Source organism: Setaria viridis, chromosome 1 (genome assembly GCF_005286985.2).
Source record: "Setaria viridis chromosome 1, Setaria_viridis_v4.0, whole genome shotgun sequence".
Classification (NCBI taxonomy): Eukaryota; Viridiplantae; Streptophyta; class Magnoliopsida; order Poales; family Poaceae; genus Setaria; species Setaria viridis.
This window is the reverse complement of record NC_048263.2, coordinates 2475304-2488549: the sequence shown is the minus strand read 5'-3', so window position 1 is coordinate 2488549 and position 13246 is coordinate 2475304. Positions and strand designations below refer to the sequence as shown.

The 13246-nt window shown below is 46.9% G+C and overlaps 2 protein-coding genes across 3 annotated transcripts; one reads left to right on the top strand and one right to left on the bottom strand.

The window, feature by feature from the left end:
* The first annotated feature begins 7156 nt into the window (after positions 1–7156).
* Positions 7157–8189, top strand: LOC117853416 (uncharacterized). Its single transcript, XM_034735789.2, has one exon. It carries the CDS (start codon positions 7196–7198, stop codon positions 7814–7816), a length of 621 nt encoding a protein of 206 aa, XP_034591680.1. The 5' UTR covers positions 7157–7195; the 3' UTR covers positions 7817–8189.
* A 452-nt stretch (positions 8190–8641) lies between these two features.
* LOC117853426 (protein NONRESPONDING TO OXYLIPINS 2, mitochondrial) lies at positions 8642–13207 on the bottom strand. 2 transcript variants are annotated; one of them, XM_072294554.1, is made up of 3 exons: positions 13007–13207; positions 12785–12906; positions 8642–8936 (listed from the first exon to the last, which is right to left on the bottom strand). In XM_072294554.1, the coding sequence occupies exons 1-3, from the start codon at positions 13117–13119 to the stop codon at positions 8911–8913; spliced, it is 261 nt and encodes an 86-aa protein (XP_072150655.1). In that variant the 5' UTR covers positions 13120–13207; the 3' UTR covers positions 8642–8910. The 2 variants fall into 2 exon arrangements, with proteins under 2 accessions (XP_072150655.1, XP_034591688.1); XM_034735797.2 differs by having other exon boundaries at positions 12718–12906; positions 13007–13206.
* Positions 13208–13246: the final 39 nt, after the last annotated feature.

Sequence of the window (13246 nt, the reverse complement as noted above, 5' to 3'; positions counted from 1 at the left end):
AGAGGGCGGCGGCATCATCGAGCTGACCCATTCATGCCATCTGCTCCACGGCGGGTGCTGGAGGGCAGCAGCTGGGGTCGACGGCATCGGACGGACCAAGAGCTGCGAATCTTCCCTGCACGACTGCACGCGCAACTGCATCGCCGCTTCGGCCTGGTCCCAATAATCCACCGCGCTGTAGCTAGATGACGGCCCATGAGGCTTACAAGTGGCTGCTAGATGAGGAAACATTTGGTTCCTAGACAGGTCAACAGCAAATCGAATGAGAAGAGTAATTAGTAATTGATTCGTGAAACCTCCATCTAAGATCATATTGATCAGGATGACTGGGTCACTTGTACCAAACTCACTGATGAGATTGACAGCAAGTGCCAATTCTAGCCTTGTAGGAGATGATCTATAACATTTCTATGAATTGATTTTTTCCCTAATCCTATGCATAACATGCAATTGCGAACACTACTTGCTTGACCTGTACATAGGGTTGCCTAGATCATTAGTAAGATGGCCTGCAATGCTCTAAGGTAGAATAGTTGCAATATGAAATTTCTATTTTTTTCGTTATTAATTACCTCTACTTTAAGTGACTACTGCTAAGGCCAGCACTATACACGGTGACAGGTGAATCAAATTTGCTCGGTGTCTTAGAGTTGTGAGGCCAAGCATGCCGGACATGGAGTGATTACAATAGAGTTTTGAGGCCAAGCATGCCGGATATGTAGTGATTATCACAAGCCACATGAAGTAGGCATTTTATTGACTTCGAAAACTTAGCATTGCCATTACATCGATCAATTTCACTTAAACACAGAGGACACCTTCAATACTGCTATCTCAGATGGTCTGACTAGTAACATATATACACATCAGAATATCAGATACTTCTGATGAGCTCCTCCGAACTAGTATCTTCAGTCATCACTGGTGGTCCCAAGATCCAAGAATAAATCTTCCTCACATCGAGTATACATCGCAACTACCGTGGAGATTTACTGTCGTGTACATCCGCCATGTCGACCTCGCCACCGGTGCCGAGGTGTGCGGCGGCCATGCATTCAGAGAACAGATGGCACGAATGAGCTTGCTCCCACTGTCTTCGAGCGCTGCCGCCCTCCGCTCGCTGGAGCTCCTTACGCGGCACGTGAAGCACGCCAGAACAAAAGGGATCGAGGAAAGGGATGAGGGGTGAATGCTAATCAGGATGGACGATGGGGGCGGGTGGGCATGGGCTGGGCATGGATAGGGCCGGGCCCATTCGAGATCCAGATAAGAAAATAATTAACTAAATGGGGATGCACTAAGATTCGTGCTTGAAATTAAAAGAGGAGTACTGGAGCAGTTCTCATGTTTACATCTGCATTTTCAGACTACACAAATCAGTTATAGATCAACTGGATAAATTTCGCAAACACTACCTTTGGAGAGGTGCATATATTAATGCTAAGTCTCCACAAAAACATCTTGGGAAATGGTGTGTCTACCCAGATCTGAAGGTGTCTTGGGAGTTCTTCAATTACAGTACCTAAATGAAAGCATTGTTGCTGAAGAATCTGCATAAATTCTTTGATAGAGCTGATATTCTATGGGTGCATTTGATTTGGGAGAAGTATTGTAGGAATGGCAAGTTGCCTAATGAGGTTAAGAAAGGATCTTTTTTTTCACGACCGTACCTTAGCACGTATTTCATTAAAAAGAAAGCAGGTTACAGACACAAATCTTGATGCAGCCAAATAGGACTTGGCCAACACAAGGGCACAAAGGACTAAAAACAGAGAAACACTGAAGAAAAGTACAACTAAACTCACAGCCGGCAAGCGATCGAAGCAACAACCACAACAAACCGACAACAGAAGAAGCACGAAGGGGGGAGGACACTCCCAACCCCGCCACCCTAACAAGGCTACCCTAAGAGCTGAACATGCAAAAGAGATACACCGTCCCCAAAGATGTCTAAAGAGAGCAAGCCCGAAGTACAAAACGGTGGCGAAAACATCCACCGAATAGCACGACCACGGCGGCAAAGTATCCGCCCGAACCAACCAACGGTGGCACAAAATCCACCCGATCAACATAACATCAGTGGTGGCAAAGTATCCACCCAGACAGCATCATAGCGGCAAAGCATCCGCCCAAGCACACTATGGCAAAGCATTCACCTCAACCAAGAACGGTAGCAAAGCACCCACCCAACGACCACAACCTGAGCGGCGAAGCATCCACCCCTAGAGGAAGCACCGATCAGCACGACAGTGGTGGCAAGGAGTCCGCCAGAAGGTAGCCATCCAAGCAACCAACGCGACGATGGACAATTCAAAGCGAAGGTAGGCATAGAAGAAAATTTTCCGGTGGAGAGTTGACGACAACCACCACCACGACAACTGCAAATTGGTGTGAACTTTTGAGATGACGCCTCCAGGGAGGGATACGACGCCACTGTTGTCGCCATCGCTCGACCTACACGGTCAGGGTCACCCAGGAAGCTCGCAGGTATAGGAGGGGGGAGGGGCAGAAGAATGATGCCTCCAAGGAGGTAAACGGTGCTCGAGGGTGTCACCGTCATTTGCTCGCAAGCAAGCAGAGGCTTTCACCTTGCCCCCACCCCTGAGCACGCCGCCAACCTTCTAGAGCCGCCGCCACGCACCAAGGAGGGCAGTCAGTTAGACGCAGGTCAATGGCCAGTGCGGTACACCATCCACTATGGCGGACGGGTCCGACTCCCCCTAAATTCAGCAACGGTGAAGGCCCATAGCGGTGGCAGCTGCCGATCCCTCCGCGGCAAGGTTAGGACGCTACCACCAAGGCCCCTCCACGTGGATCTGGGCACGGCGACGACCAGCAGCCCCTGCCCGTGGCTGGACCGTCGGTCCCCCGTCGACGTGGTCGCGATAGCATCGGCAGCCAGCCAGGCGGAGGGAGCGGCACGGGCCAAGGCCAAGGGGGTGGTGAGGAGCGCTGCCAAGGGGCGAGGCTGGGCGGTGCCCGTCGAGCCCCGGCTGGGGGGGGGGGGCGAGGAATGCCACCAGGGCGTGAGGTCGGGCGGTGCCCGCTGGGCCCTGGCAGGAGGGTGGGGCGCGCCACCAAGGCCAGTGAGGCAGCGAGGAGCGCCGCCAAGGCTAGGGAGGCAGCGAGGAGCGTCGCCAAGGCGCGAGGCCGGGCGGTGCCCACCGGGCCTCGACCGGGGGTGAGGTGGGAGGGCGGGGGCAGCGGGGCGCGCCACCAAGGCCAGGCGGGCAGCACATCCATGGCGGTGGCAGGAAGGAGCAAAGACGAGCCCAGCTCATAGATCTTGTGGTGGAGAGGGTGGATCCGACCATGGGAGGTGTGGATCGAACCTCCAACGGGCGGCGTCGGCCGGAGCAGCGACCGGGGTTCATCGGGATTTAGGGTTGAGGGAAGGGGTGGAGAGGAGGAAAGGAGAGTAGAGGTGGGGTGGGGGGGGGCTGAGGGTGGGGCCGCTGCTGCCACCCGCCGGCCGGCGGTGACGGCGACGGTCGACGAGGCCTGATGGTGGGGGAGGTTGGCGGCGGCGCACTGGTCACCCTCAAGTCGCCTGGGAGGGGCGATGCGGGGGAAGAGTCCTTCACTCTCAGTGTTAGCTTCGCTATGTAGAAAGGATCCTTTTGGTGGTGTGATAATATGAAGCTTTTGACTGCTTATAAAGGTTTGGCTTCAGCAGTAGGGAAGGATGGAAAGAGATGTTATATGTGGAAAGATCAATAGAATGGCATGCTGCCCTGTCAAGCTTTTCCTGAGCTTTTTTCCTTTGCAAGAAATCAGTGTAATAATATCCAGAATGCCAGAATAGCGGATGAGATCAGTCAATGTTCCATCTTCCTTTGTGTGCAGAAGCCTTTGAACAATTGCAGCAGCTCGCGCTACACCTGGAAGCCTTGACAGATGTCATGAGCATGATCAATAGTCTTACATCTGGGGCTCTCTTCACTTCTCCTCTGCAAAAGCTTATAAACACTTGATAGGGCATAGGGAAGTTCATCCGGAGTTTAACTGGTTATGGAAGTCTCCTTGTCAAAACAAGCACAAAGTATTTTTCTAGCTCTTACTCAAGTATAGACTAAGCACAAGGAACTTGCTGAGAAGAAGAAACATGGCGTTGGAATCTTATAACCGTGTCTTGTGTCCTGTCTCATGTGAAGAAACGCTTGTTTATCTTTTTCATGAGCTGTGAGTTTGCTCAGGACTGCTGGATGCTCTTGAATCTAACAATTGACTCAATGGAGCCTTTGTCGTGCTCTCTAATCTTAAACAGCAAAATAATCAGCCTTTCTTCATGGGTATCATCATTCTCATGAGTTGGAGTATTTGGATGTCTAAAAATGATCTTATTTTCAAGGGAATCATGCCAGATGTCAACATATGCTGGAGATTGTTCAAGAAAGAATTTGCTCTAGTTATCCTTAGAGCAAAATGAGCCCTCAAGACTTCTATGCAAATTATGGCTAGACTCCCGATTGTAATTTTACTTATATTTTTTTTCCTTTTACGTCTCTTGAAGACTATCTGTTTGAACACTTTTCTTTCCTATTTAATATATATAATCAGTAGGGGAATTCCTCCTCCTGTTACCATAAAAAAACAGCACAACGACGAACAAGGTAATTAGGCCAGTAGCTCAAAGATGCACGGATGCCAAAGTGATCACCTCTCGTGCTGGATGTAAAGAGAGCACATAGTGATGCTAGCTATACATTGCTACGACGAGTTAGTTGTCGCTCCACCACCACAACGGTGGGCTGTGGCCACTAGTCAGTTCCTCCTGAAATTAGCGCATTTCATTCCGCTACAAACAAGACTTTGACTCAGAGGTGGCTCTTTCAATATGTCATTTACGTGCCATAATCACAATATATAAGCAAGTGTTTTTTTTTCAATACGAATCTGATGACATAGATCTTGTACCAAAAATAGATTTTATTAAATAAATCATGGGTTATAGTTTTATCCTAATGCAAAAAAAGAGGAAACAGAAAAGCTGCCACGATCTCTTTAGTTTCCAGGCCCCCCCCTGCACATATCCAAGTAATCAAGCTCGACACATTATCATGTGTTCTTCCTCCTGTCGTTTCCCAAGTTACTTGAGCTGCATGGCACAAGACCGTGACCATGAAAGCAACATCATCGTCGATTACTTCTTCAAGCAGCTAATGATGGAGCTAGAGATGATCATTTGATACACCTGGTCGGAATAGCTCACACGTGATTACTATTAATTAAAGGGCAATATATTGACAACCACCTGGGCTAATTAAGCTACTGTAAAAGATCGGCTAGCTAGCATTTGCTTTCGTAAAAGCTGAAGTGTGATAAGTCATGAGAAAGCAGGCGACGTCGATGATAAGGTCATGGCTAACGCAATTGTGATCACCTATCGCTCTTATTACGTAGAATATCTATCTCCTGAACGATCACGGCCGGAGGTGTACGCATTTATTAATTGGTCTCGCAAGATGAGTTGCTGAATCTTCTGAACGTTCTAGACCAAATACTCCATTTTGCTAGGAAATAAATTCAGATACTAGGTCTACAAATCATCATGAGATTATTCCAACGACCAAAAAAATGCTAACAGTTCTCTCCGTTCACAAAGCGCCTATGTTTAGGATGAGGATATATATATGGTCTTAACTGTGCAGGTTTTTCAATTACTATTATCTGTTAACAAGTATTTATAAGATAGAATAGATTTATTCTATTATGAAAATATTTTTCAAAACACATCTATACATATGTTATTTTTCATGTTTAGACATAAAACACTTCATAGGTTTTTCATGCGAGAAAATATTTAGAAGCTACTTAAAGTTTTAAAAAATTGGATTGAACTTCGTCTAAAGTGCTATTTGTTTTTGTTTTGGAGAGAGTACAAGTTTGCGCCTGTTGTAACATTGTCCAAAAGTTGCCTAACAGTATATTTTCTTGAGTGAGTGATTAAGATATGATGATGAGTTCACTGTTCGAAAATTCTTTATTTTGTTATGAGGAATATTCGAGATGAGTTTAACTCTACTTTCAAGCTGAAAGAGGCAAGGGGGAACATGTTAGAAGTTTTTTCGTAATTCTTACACATGCAAGCTTTTTATGTTTTCAGATTCTCCCTGAACATGTTCATCTTCTACATGGCCCTTTCAGAGCTCTCCTGGATGCCACACAGGCTCCACCGTGCCTCCCCTTTTTGCAGCAAGGGCCATTCTTGCACCTTTGCAGTTCTCGTGGTCATCACACTCTAAATTCCTTCTGAATCACAAAATATATAACTAGCACTAATCTCGGTACGCCACCATGGATCACAAATGGACAAAGGTGAGACATGGTAAAATGTGTGCACTAACTTATGCAAGTGCTATTGGAAAATATGAAAATAAATACTTGGATGTGTGTGGTAACACAATGGCTTGCAGATGGTTTTATAAAAAAGAAACTCCATTAAATTGCATGTGGGTTTTTGCAGTTCTTTGTAAATGTAAAACTGTTCTAGTAATGTGCTTATACATATAAAAAGAGGAGAAATTCATAAAATTAGACTTGCCGATTGCCTGAAAATAAGACCACTCTAATCAGCTCGCTCTCACCTGTTTAATCAGCACTCAACTACTCAAGTGGTAATTTCTAGATGCAGGTCAAAGTACAGGAAGCTTCTACACAATTACACATCTCCAGTTGTATATGCGATTTTAGGCTACACAATATGTAATTAAAATCAGGTGACTGATGGACACAAAATTTCAATTGATTAAGGAATAGTTTTTTCCTTGTAAATAAAAAGAAATTAAAACTAACAACCTGTTCCTCCTCCTGCAACACCTAGACGTCATCACGTACGTGAGATCAAAACCTAACCCCCAGGTCGAAAGCAGATACTTGGCACAAAGGCACCTTCATGTTCATGTTACTCGTGCCGCCAATCATGACGCACCACGACCCTAATGATAAGCTGATCACTGATAAGCATGCACGCGCCTCGCACCTCAGCCACAAGTTGTGCTCGTATCAAAAATCCAGTGCTTAGAGGCGGCACCTCGTCTTCTGCAATCTCGTCCTCAATTGAGATCACGAGATCACGGTCACTTTCTTCCCTGCAAGCTCTCTATAAATAGGTGCCATGGCGTACTATGCCTCTTCGCTTAAACGAAGCAAACAACACACACGCGAACACGTCAAGAAATTGAACAGACTGCCCATGGCGCCCAATGGAGAAGCACCGGCAATGACGGCCGCCGTGGCGCCGCTCCTGGCGACGATCATCGGCAGCTTCGGCAGCGGCGAGCACCGGCGGCAGCAGCGGACCCCGTCGTCCCACGAGCTCCGCAGCTGCGTCGCCGACCACGACGACAACAGGGAGGCGGAGGACGGCGGCGACCCGCGGGACGCCGCGCGGCCGGCGGCGGAGGTGGAGGACGCCCGGTGCGAGTGCTGCGGCATGTCGGAGGAGTGCACGCCGGCGTACATCGGCGCCGTGCGCCGCCGGTTCTCCGGGCGGTGGGTGTGCGGGCTCTGCGCCGAGGCCGTGGCCGAGGAGGCCGGCAAGAACGGCGGCGACAGGGAGGCGGCGCTCGCGGCGCACATGGCCGTGTGCCGCCGGTTCAACGGCTTCGGGAGGACGCACCACGCGCTGTTCCAGGCCGACGCCGTGATTTTAATCGTCAGGAGGCTCTCGGGGTCGGGGCCAAGGTCGCCGAAGTTCAGCGACGGCCCGGGAGACATTGGTGGCGGCGCCAAGAACGCCCTCGCCGCCGCCAGCAGCTCCGGCTGCACGGCGCTCGTCGCCGGCGTGCGCAACGATCAGGTGGCGACCAACTAGATCGATCGCTGGTTAAAGAGTGTACAGCCAGCCAGCGCTGTTCGCAAGTTCAGGGTGTAGGTCCATGTGTATTTGTTTCCCCTCCCTTGTAGCTTTGTTTGGTTTCCAGGTTGCAGTGCCTGTTGGAGTTTAGACCTTTTTGGATGGGCTTTTGTTTGCGTCTTTCAACTCGTTTAGCTGACCTTGGGAGTGTGAAAAGCCTGATCTTCTCGTTCCATGCCAACCAGCTTGTCTTACCCTATGGTGCTGTCGATAAATAAACCAAACTATTGCTATAGCGTACAACCAGCGTGTGTTGTTATTTGCAATCAGATGTCAGTTACATCTCCAGGGAAAAAGGGCGAGGTGTTATAAATTTGAAATTTTGTTTCAATTTGCCACAAACAGTCTTTGCACATATTAAACATTTGCTACATCATTCAGTACGTTCTAGCGAAAAGAAAACACTTGCAACAAACTGAAACATTGGCAACAAAATTTCTGCGTTCAAACATTTCATCCAATACTTTTTCACCGAAATGTCCTCCCATGTACTCCCTCTGTTTCAAATTATATGTCATTTCGGCTTTTCTAAATTCATATTATTTACTCTGTATCCAGACACAAGCATATATCTAACTGCATAGCTAAAACTATGCACCTAGAAAAATCAAAACCACCTATAAATTAGGATAAATTGGGACAGAGGGAGTAAATCTCATCTAGGTTCACCTGATGCCATTGTCTCGATAACGGAGAACGCAAGCATAAAGAATGCATAAAGAACAACAAGGGGCACCAAATTAGAAGACCGACAACGGCTACCAGCAAGGTTAGCTCTTGAGATGGATGAAACAGCAATTGATCCAATTAGACCAAGTCGTTTACAAAAGGTGACTATTTTCTCTGAAACCTTGAGCTGAAATGGAATTCAAAAGAACTGTTACCAGAAATAGATTTAAGGTTCGATGTCAAACGTGCACCACTAGTATATAACACAATGTAGGTGCCCCTGAATAAATAAGGTAACCATTTAACAAAATGATTATTGAATGTAATCAAGTCTTGCAAATATCTGCTGCTGCTGCTGCTGCCATCTGGAGCAGTTTCTTTCATTATCGAGGGACACTGAGACCGGTCTCTGCAAGATATCAGGGAAAACATAAGTTTCAGGTTGTGACAGTGAAATCATCTACATACATCCGTGCCCCTACAACATGAGAAGCAGCACTACAATAAAGCATGACAGTTGCAGTTCAAAACACAAAGGAAAGGTTTAGAAACAATGAACTTAAATTTAAGTAAAGCTACTATAGGATGAATCGGAGGTCAGGACTCGGGACCCATATATATCAGTACAAGTTCAGAAACCAATAAGGCAATAACTAAATGTCCATTGTTATCCACTAATAATTCAAGATTGACTAAAGTGCTTGTGAACTTGAGCGAAAGAGTTCAATTAGAGAGTACTCCGGCAAAGCACACCAACATTGGACTGATGCAAAATGGAAGTTTCGGTGAAGGAATTTAACAATAGCTACAGATTCAAAAAGGTGCAGAAGCATGGAATTTTTTAAGCAAACTGTTCTCTCATAATTCATATAATATAACGTCAAGCAATAGGATGTATGTTTAAAAAGTCTACAATAAAGATTCATTTGGCACATAGGGCAGCTAGATCTGAGAAGTGACACGGACATAACATATCTAGAGTACCAAATGTGAAAGTTTGATATAATCACATGTGTAAGAAGTAAAAGAGCAACTCCAATACACCACATCTGAACAGAATTTAGTTGACAACCAATTTGACTTGCAAATTAGTAGGATTTATCATGTATTCACTGTAATTTCCACATTAACAGCTACCACAGCAACAAAGCCTTTTAGTTTCACGCAAGCTGGGGATAGGCTACAATCACCAGAATATTGTTTTATTTTATTTTATTTTTCATTACGTATGGTATAGCTCCATTACTGGAAATTTTATGGGTTAACAAATATTCTGATCATACAAGTTGGGAAAAGCGCAACTTTATCTGGTGGGCCTGTGAGTACCTGTGTATACCCACCCTGACATTTGGGACTAATATGTGAAAATTCCAACCCAGAAATCCAGAGAACTTGAAATTTAAACCCACCCAAATCTAGAGGATAAAATGAAAGCACAATCTTCAGCAAAAAGCCTCATGAGCTCAGAAAAGAACAACCATCACTTGAATTTGTGAAGCATAAGAAATGCTGAAGAAATTTCTTAGGTGTCCGGCAGTGACACTTGGAAACGAGTGGGAGGCGGATGGTGTTAATCAGGAGTCCTGATACTGCTAATAGGGCACAGTGGCAGTGATACTTTAATTCTTTTAACGGGAATGATTCAAGAGTGAGAAGATGGGAAAATGCTGGTGGGAGAAAGCTGTGCAGTGTGATAAGTTAGCTGATGTCCTCCACTTAGGAATAAACTTGAAAGGGTTTGAACCTTAGCATGTGTTTGGTTTTGGGACCAAGTGGAATGGGTTGGGTCCATCACACTTTTCTGGGTGGGTTCAACCCATCTCGTGTTTGGTTAGGAGGGATGTGTCCGTTCCATTTTTTTGTTTGGTTGGAGGGGTTGAGAGGGTTGAGATGGATGCCATTTTAACACCGTTAGTCATGGATCCCACCTATCATCCATGGGTCCCATGTGACATCCTCCTTTTCCTTTTTTTTTCTTTTTTTCCCTTGCAGCCGGCCTTATCTTCTCCCCCCAAGGCCGCGACGACTTGGGCGGAGCTGGTTCTCGCGGCGGACTCCCTAGCGCCCTCCCCGGCGGTGGCCTCCTCGGCGCCCTCCCCCGCGGCCTCCCGGTGGCGGAAGAGCTCGTTCTCATGGGGGCCAGCGGCGGACTCCCCGGCAGCCTCCCAGTGGCCTCCCCACTTGAGCTCGCCCGGCCGGCGGCGGAGCTCGTTCTCGCCCGGCTGGCGGCGGAGCTGGAGCTTGCGGGGGCCGGCGCCCCTCCCTCTCTGTCGCCGTGTCGCCCGCCATGGCCGGAGTCGCCTCGCGCCGCGCACCTCCCTCTCTGTCGCACGAACGGAGAAAAACGGCGTCCATCTGGGTCCGACCCAACCCAGATGCATTTTCAACCAAACGCGAGTTGATGGGGGTCGAACCCGTTCCAACCCAGTTCGACCCCCAAACCAAACACACCCTTAGGTTACAAAAACCGGACTACCTTGAACTTGGAGGACCAAAGTTAAAACAAGGGTGAAAGTCGAGGGACCAAATAGGTCATAGACCCAATGTTGTACCGACTTGGCAAACCAGAATGTGCGCGCGCGCGGGTGGGTGGGTTGGAGGGGACTAGACAAAGAATGAAAACTTTAAAGTAATAACTAAAATGGCTCAGAATAATACGTTAACAGCCTAACAAAAACTGAAAAGGTCAATATGCTAAATCAGGAATGTTTTGATGGCATCCACAAAACTGCTAGCACGCATCAGTTATCCTTTTATTGTTTATATTTTCACGAACAGAAATTTTTAGAGTTAATTTTCACAAAAACTACAATTATCCAAGCCTAACTATCAATGAACTACAACTTTTGACATCAGTTTCACAGACCTACAACTACTTGTTCCCTTAGTTTCACAAACCTACAACATTTTGCATGGACCCGCATGTTAGCCACACAAGACCACATGTGAGTCCAAACATAACTTGTGTCTGACATGTGGGCCTAGCAAAATTGTTGTAGGTCTGTGAAAGAGGTAGCACAATTACTTGTAGTTCTGCGAAATTGATCCCAAGAATTGTGGTTCCTTGATACTTAGGTGTGAATAGCTGTCCTTTTGTGAAATTAACTAATTTTTTCATGATGACAACACAGTTTATCAATCTTATTCAAATAACTTCTCAAGTTCAACTTTTCATTCCTGTTATAAATCTATCATGGGCATATGTGGCATCAAGGTAATCGGTAACTACAAAAGTGGCCAGCGACTCAGCACAACCTTCCACTGTCGACTCCTACATGAAAACTAAGGGTGAGCTATATGTCTATATTCCAAAAGTACGAACCCCAGAGCCATATCAGGTTTTATTGAAGATTTCCATCCCATGGCATTTGGGCTTTACATTTCTTCTCAACTCTGATATCTTAAACTCTGTTAAACGATATGCAGTAACATGCACATCTAAAGGCACGCCATTTGCTTTAGCTTGTAGGCCAAGTGCCCCATTCCATTTCAAGCACACATGCCCAGTCTTATAACAAAAATATCCGACTAATTTGCCATAAGATCAGTGTCAAACTGTATATTGGGTCTGCCTAGTAATATTATGTTACTCCAAGTCTTCTTTGATAATAGCATATCATCAAAAGAAACTAGTACAACTTAGGAACCGCTAGAAATTTCATGGCTAATATGTCCTGAATAAATGTCAGCATGTGCTACACTAGTGATTCTGTTCAGGTTACAGCACAAATTCAGTTAAGAATTTTCCATATAAAGCTAAAAAGAAGAAAAGGCTATGTTGCAAGACCACCGTACCTGGGCAATGCTCAGTTTTAGATAAAGCAAATACAATTATTTAACAAAGTTGGTACAACATCAAAGATACAAACATAGAAGCATGTTTGCGCATGTGGTTGGTGTGTTATACTGAACAAAATTCGCATCATTAAATCATCAGTAATCTCCCTAGGATTAATCTTTGAAGCAAATCTGCACTTGAGGGCATGGAAAAGTATTTGGACCGATGGCTTCCCTATAATAGTGAAGAGGATTTGGCCCCTGAATTCCTACCCAAATGGACAACCGAACAAAAATTACATAGACCCAAGCGAAATGGATCTCACCAAGCTAAGCAAATCACTCTAAATCGAGACAGACAACACAAAACAAGAATAAACAAGCAAGCAAGCAATCGGGCAGCCACAACTCACTGTAGCGTTTCACAGATTAGAAGACTGTATCAGACTCAGACTCCCGGGTAGGAGCTGCAGAGCGTACCCTGGGACACGGCCCGGGCCACCTCCGCCCCCAGCCGCGACGTCAGCCGCGCCGCCGAGACCGCGCTGTGCAGCGGCTGCAGCGACCGCGCCAGCGCCATCTGCCGCACCACGGCCGGAGCCCTGCACCACATGAAAACCCCAGGTAAACCGACGCCTAATCTGAAAACATTCTCACAGCCTCACAGGCAGTCCCGTGGTGAAAATGGAAGGCACTCCTTACCTGGGGACGGAAGCAAGGGAGCGGGGGAGGCAAGCGGCGGGGCTCCGGCTGGCTGCGGAGCGGAGGAAGGCCGCGGCGGCGGGGCGGGCGAAGGAGCGGAGGCGCGACGCCATGGCTTGCCGGGGACGGTGAGGTCGCGGCGGAGAGGCGGCGAGGCTTTGTGGGTTTTTAGGGTTTTGGACCTTGCGATTTGAGGACAAGACGTAGATGGGCCTAAATTATCATTCCAGTTGAGCCTCA

Coding starts and splice junctions, on each gene's coding strand:
- LOC117853426 (XM_034735797.2), bottom strand. CDS start 13,119: ATGGCGTCGCGCCTCCGCTCCTTCGCCCGCCCCGCCGCCGCGGCCTTC. Junction 12,907..13,006: donor TCCCTTGCTTCCGTCCCCAG/GTAAGGAGTGCC, acceptor CATGTGGTGCAG/GGCTCCGGCCGTGGTGCGGC.
- LOC117853416 (XM_034735789.2), top strand. CDS start 7,196: ATGGCGCCCAATGGAGAAGCACCGGCAATGACGGCCGCCGTGGCGCCG.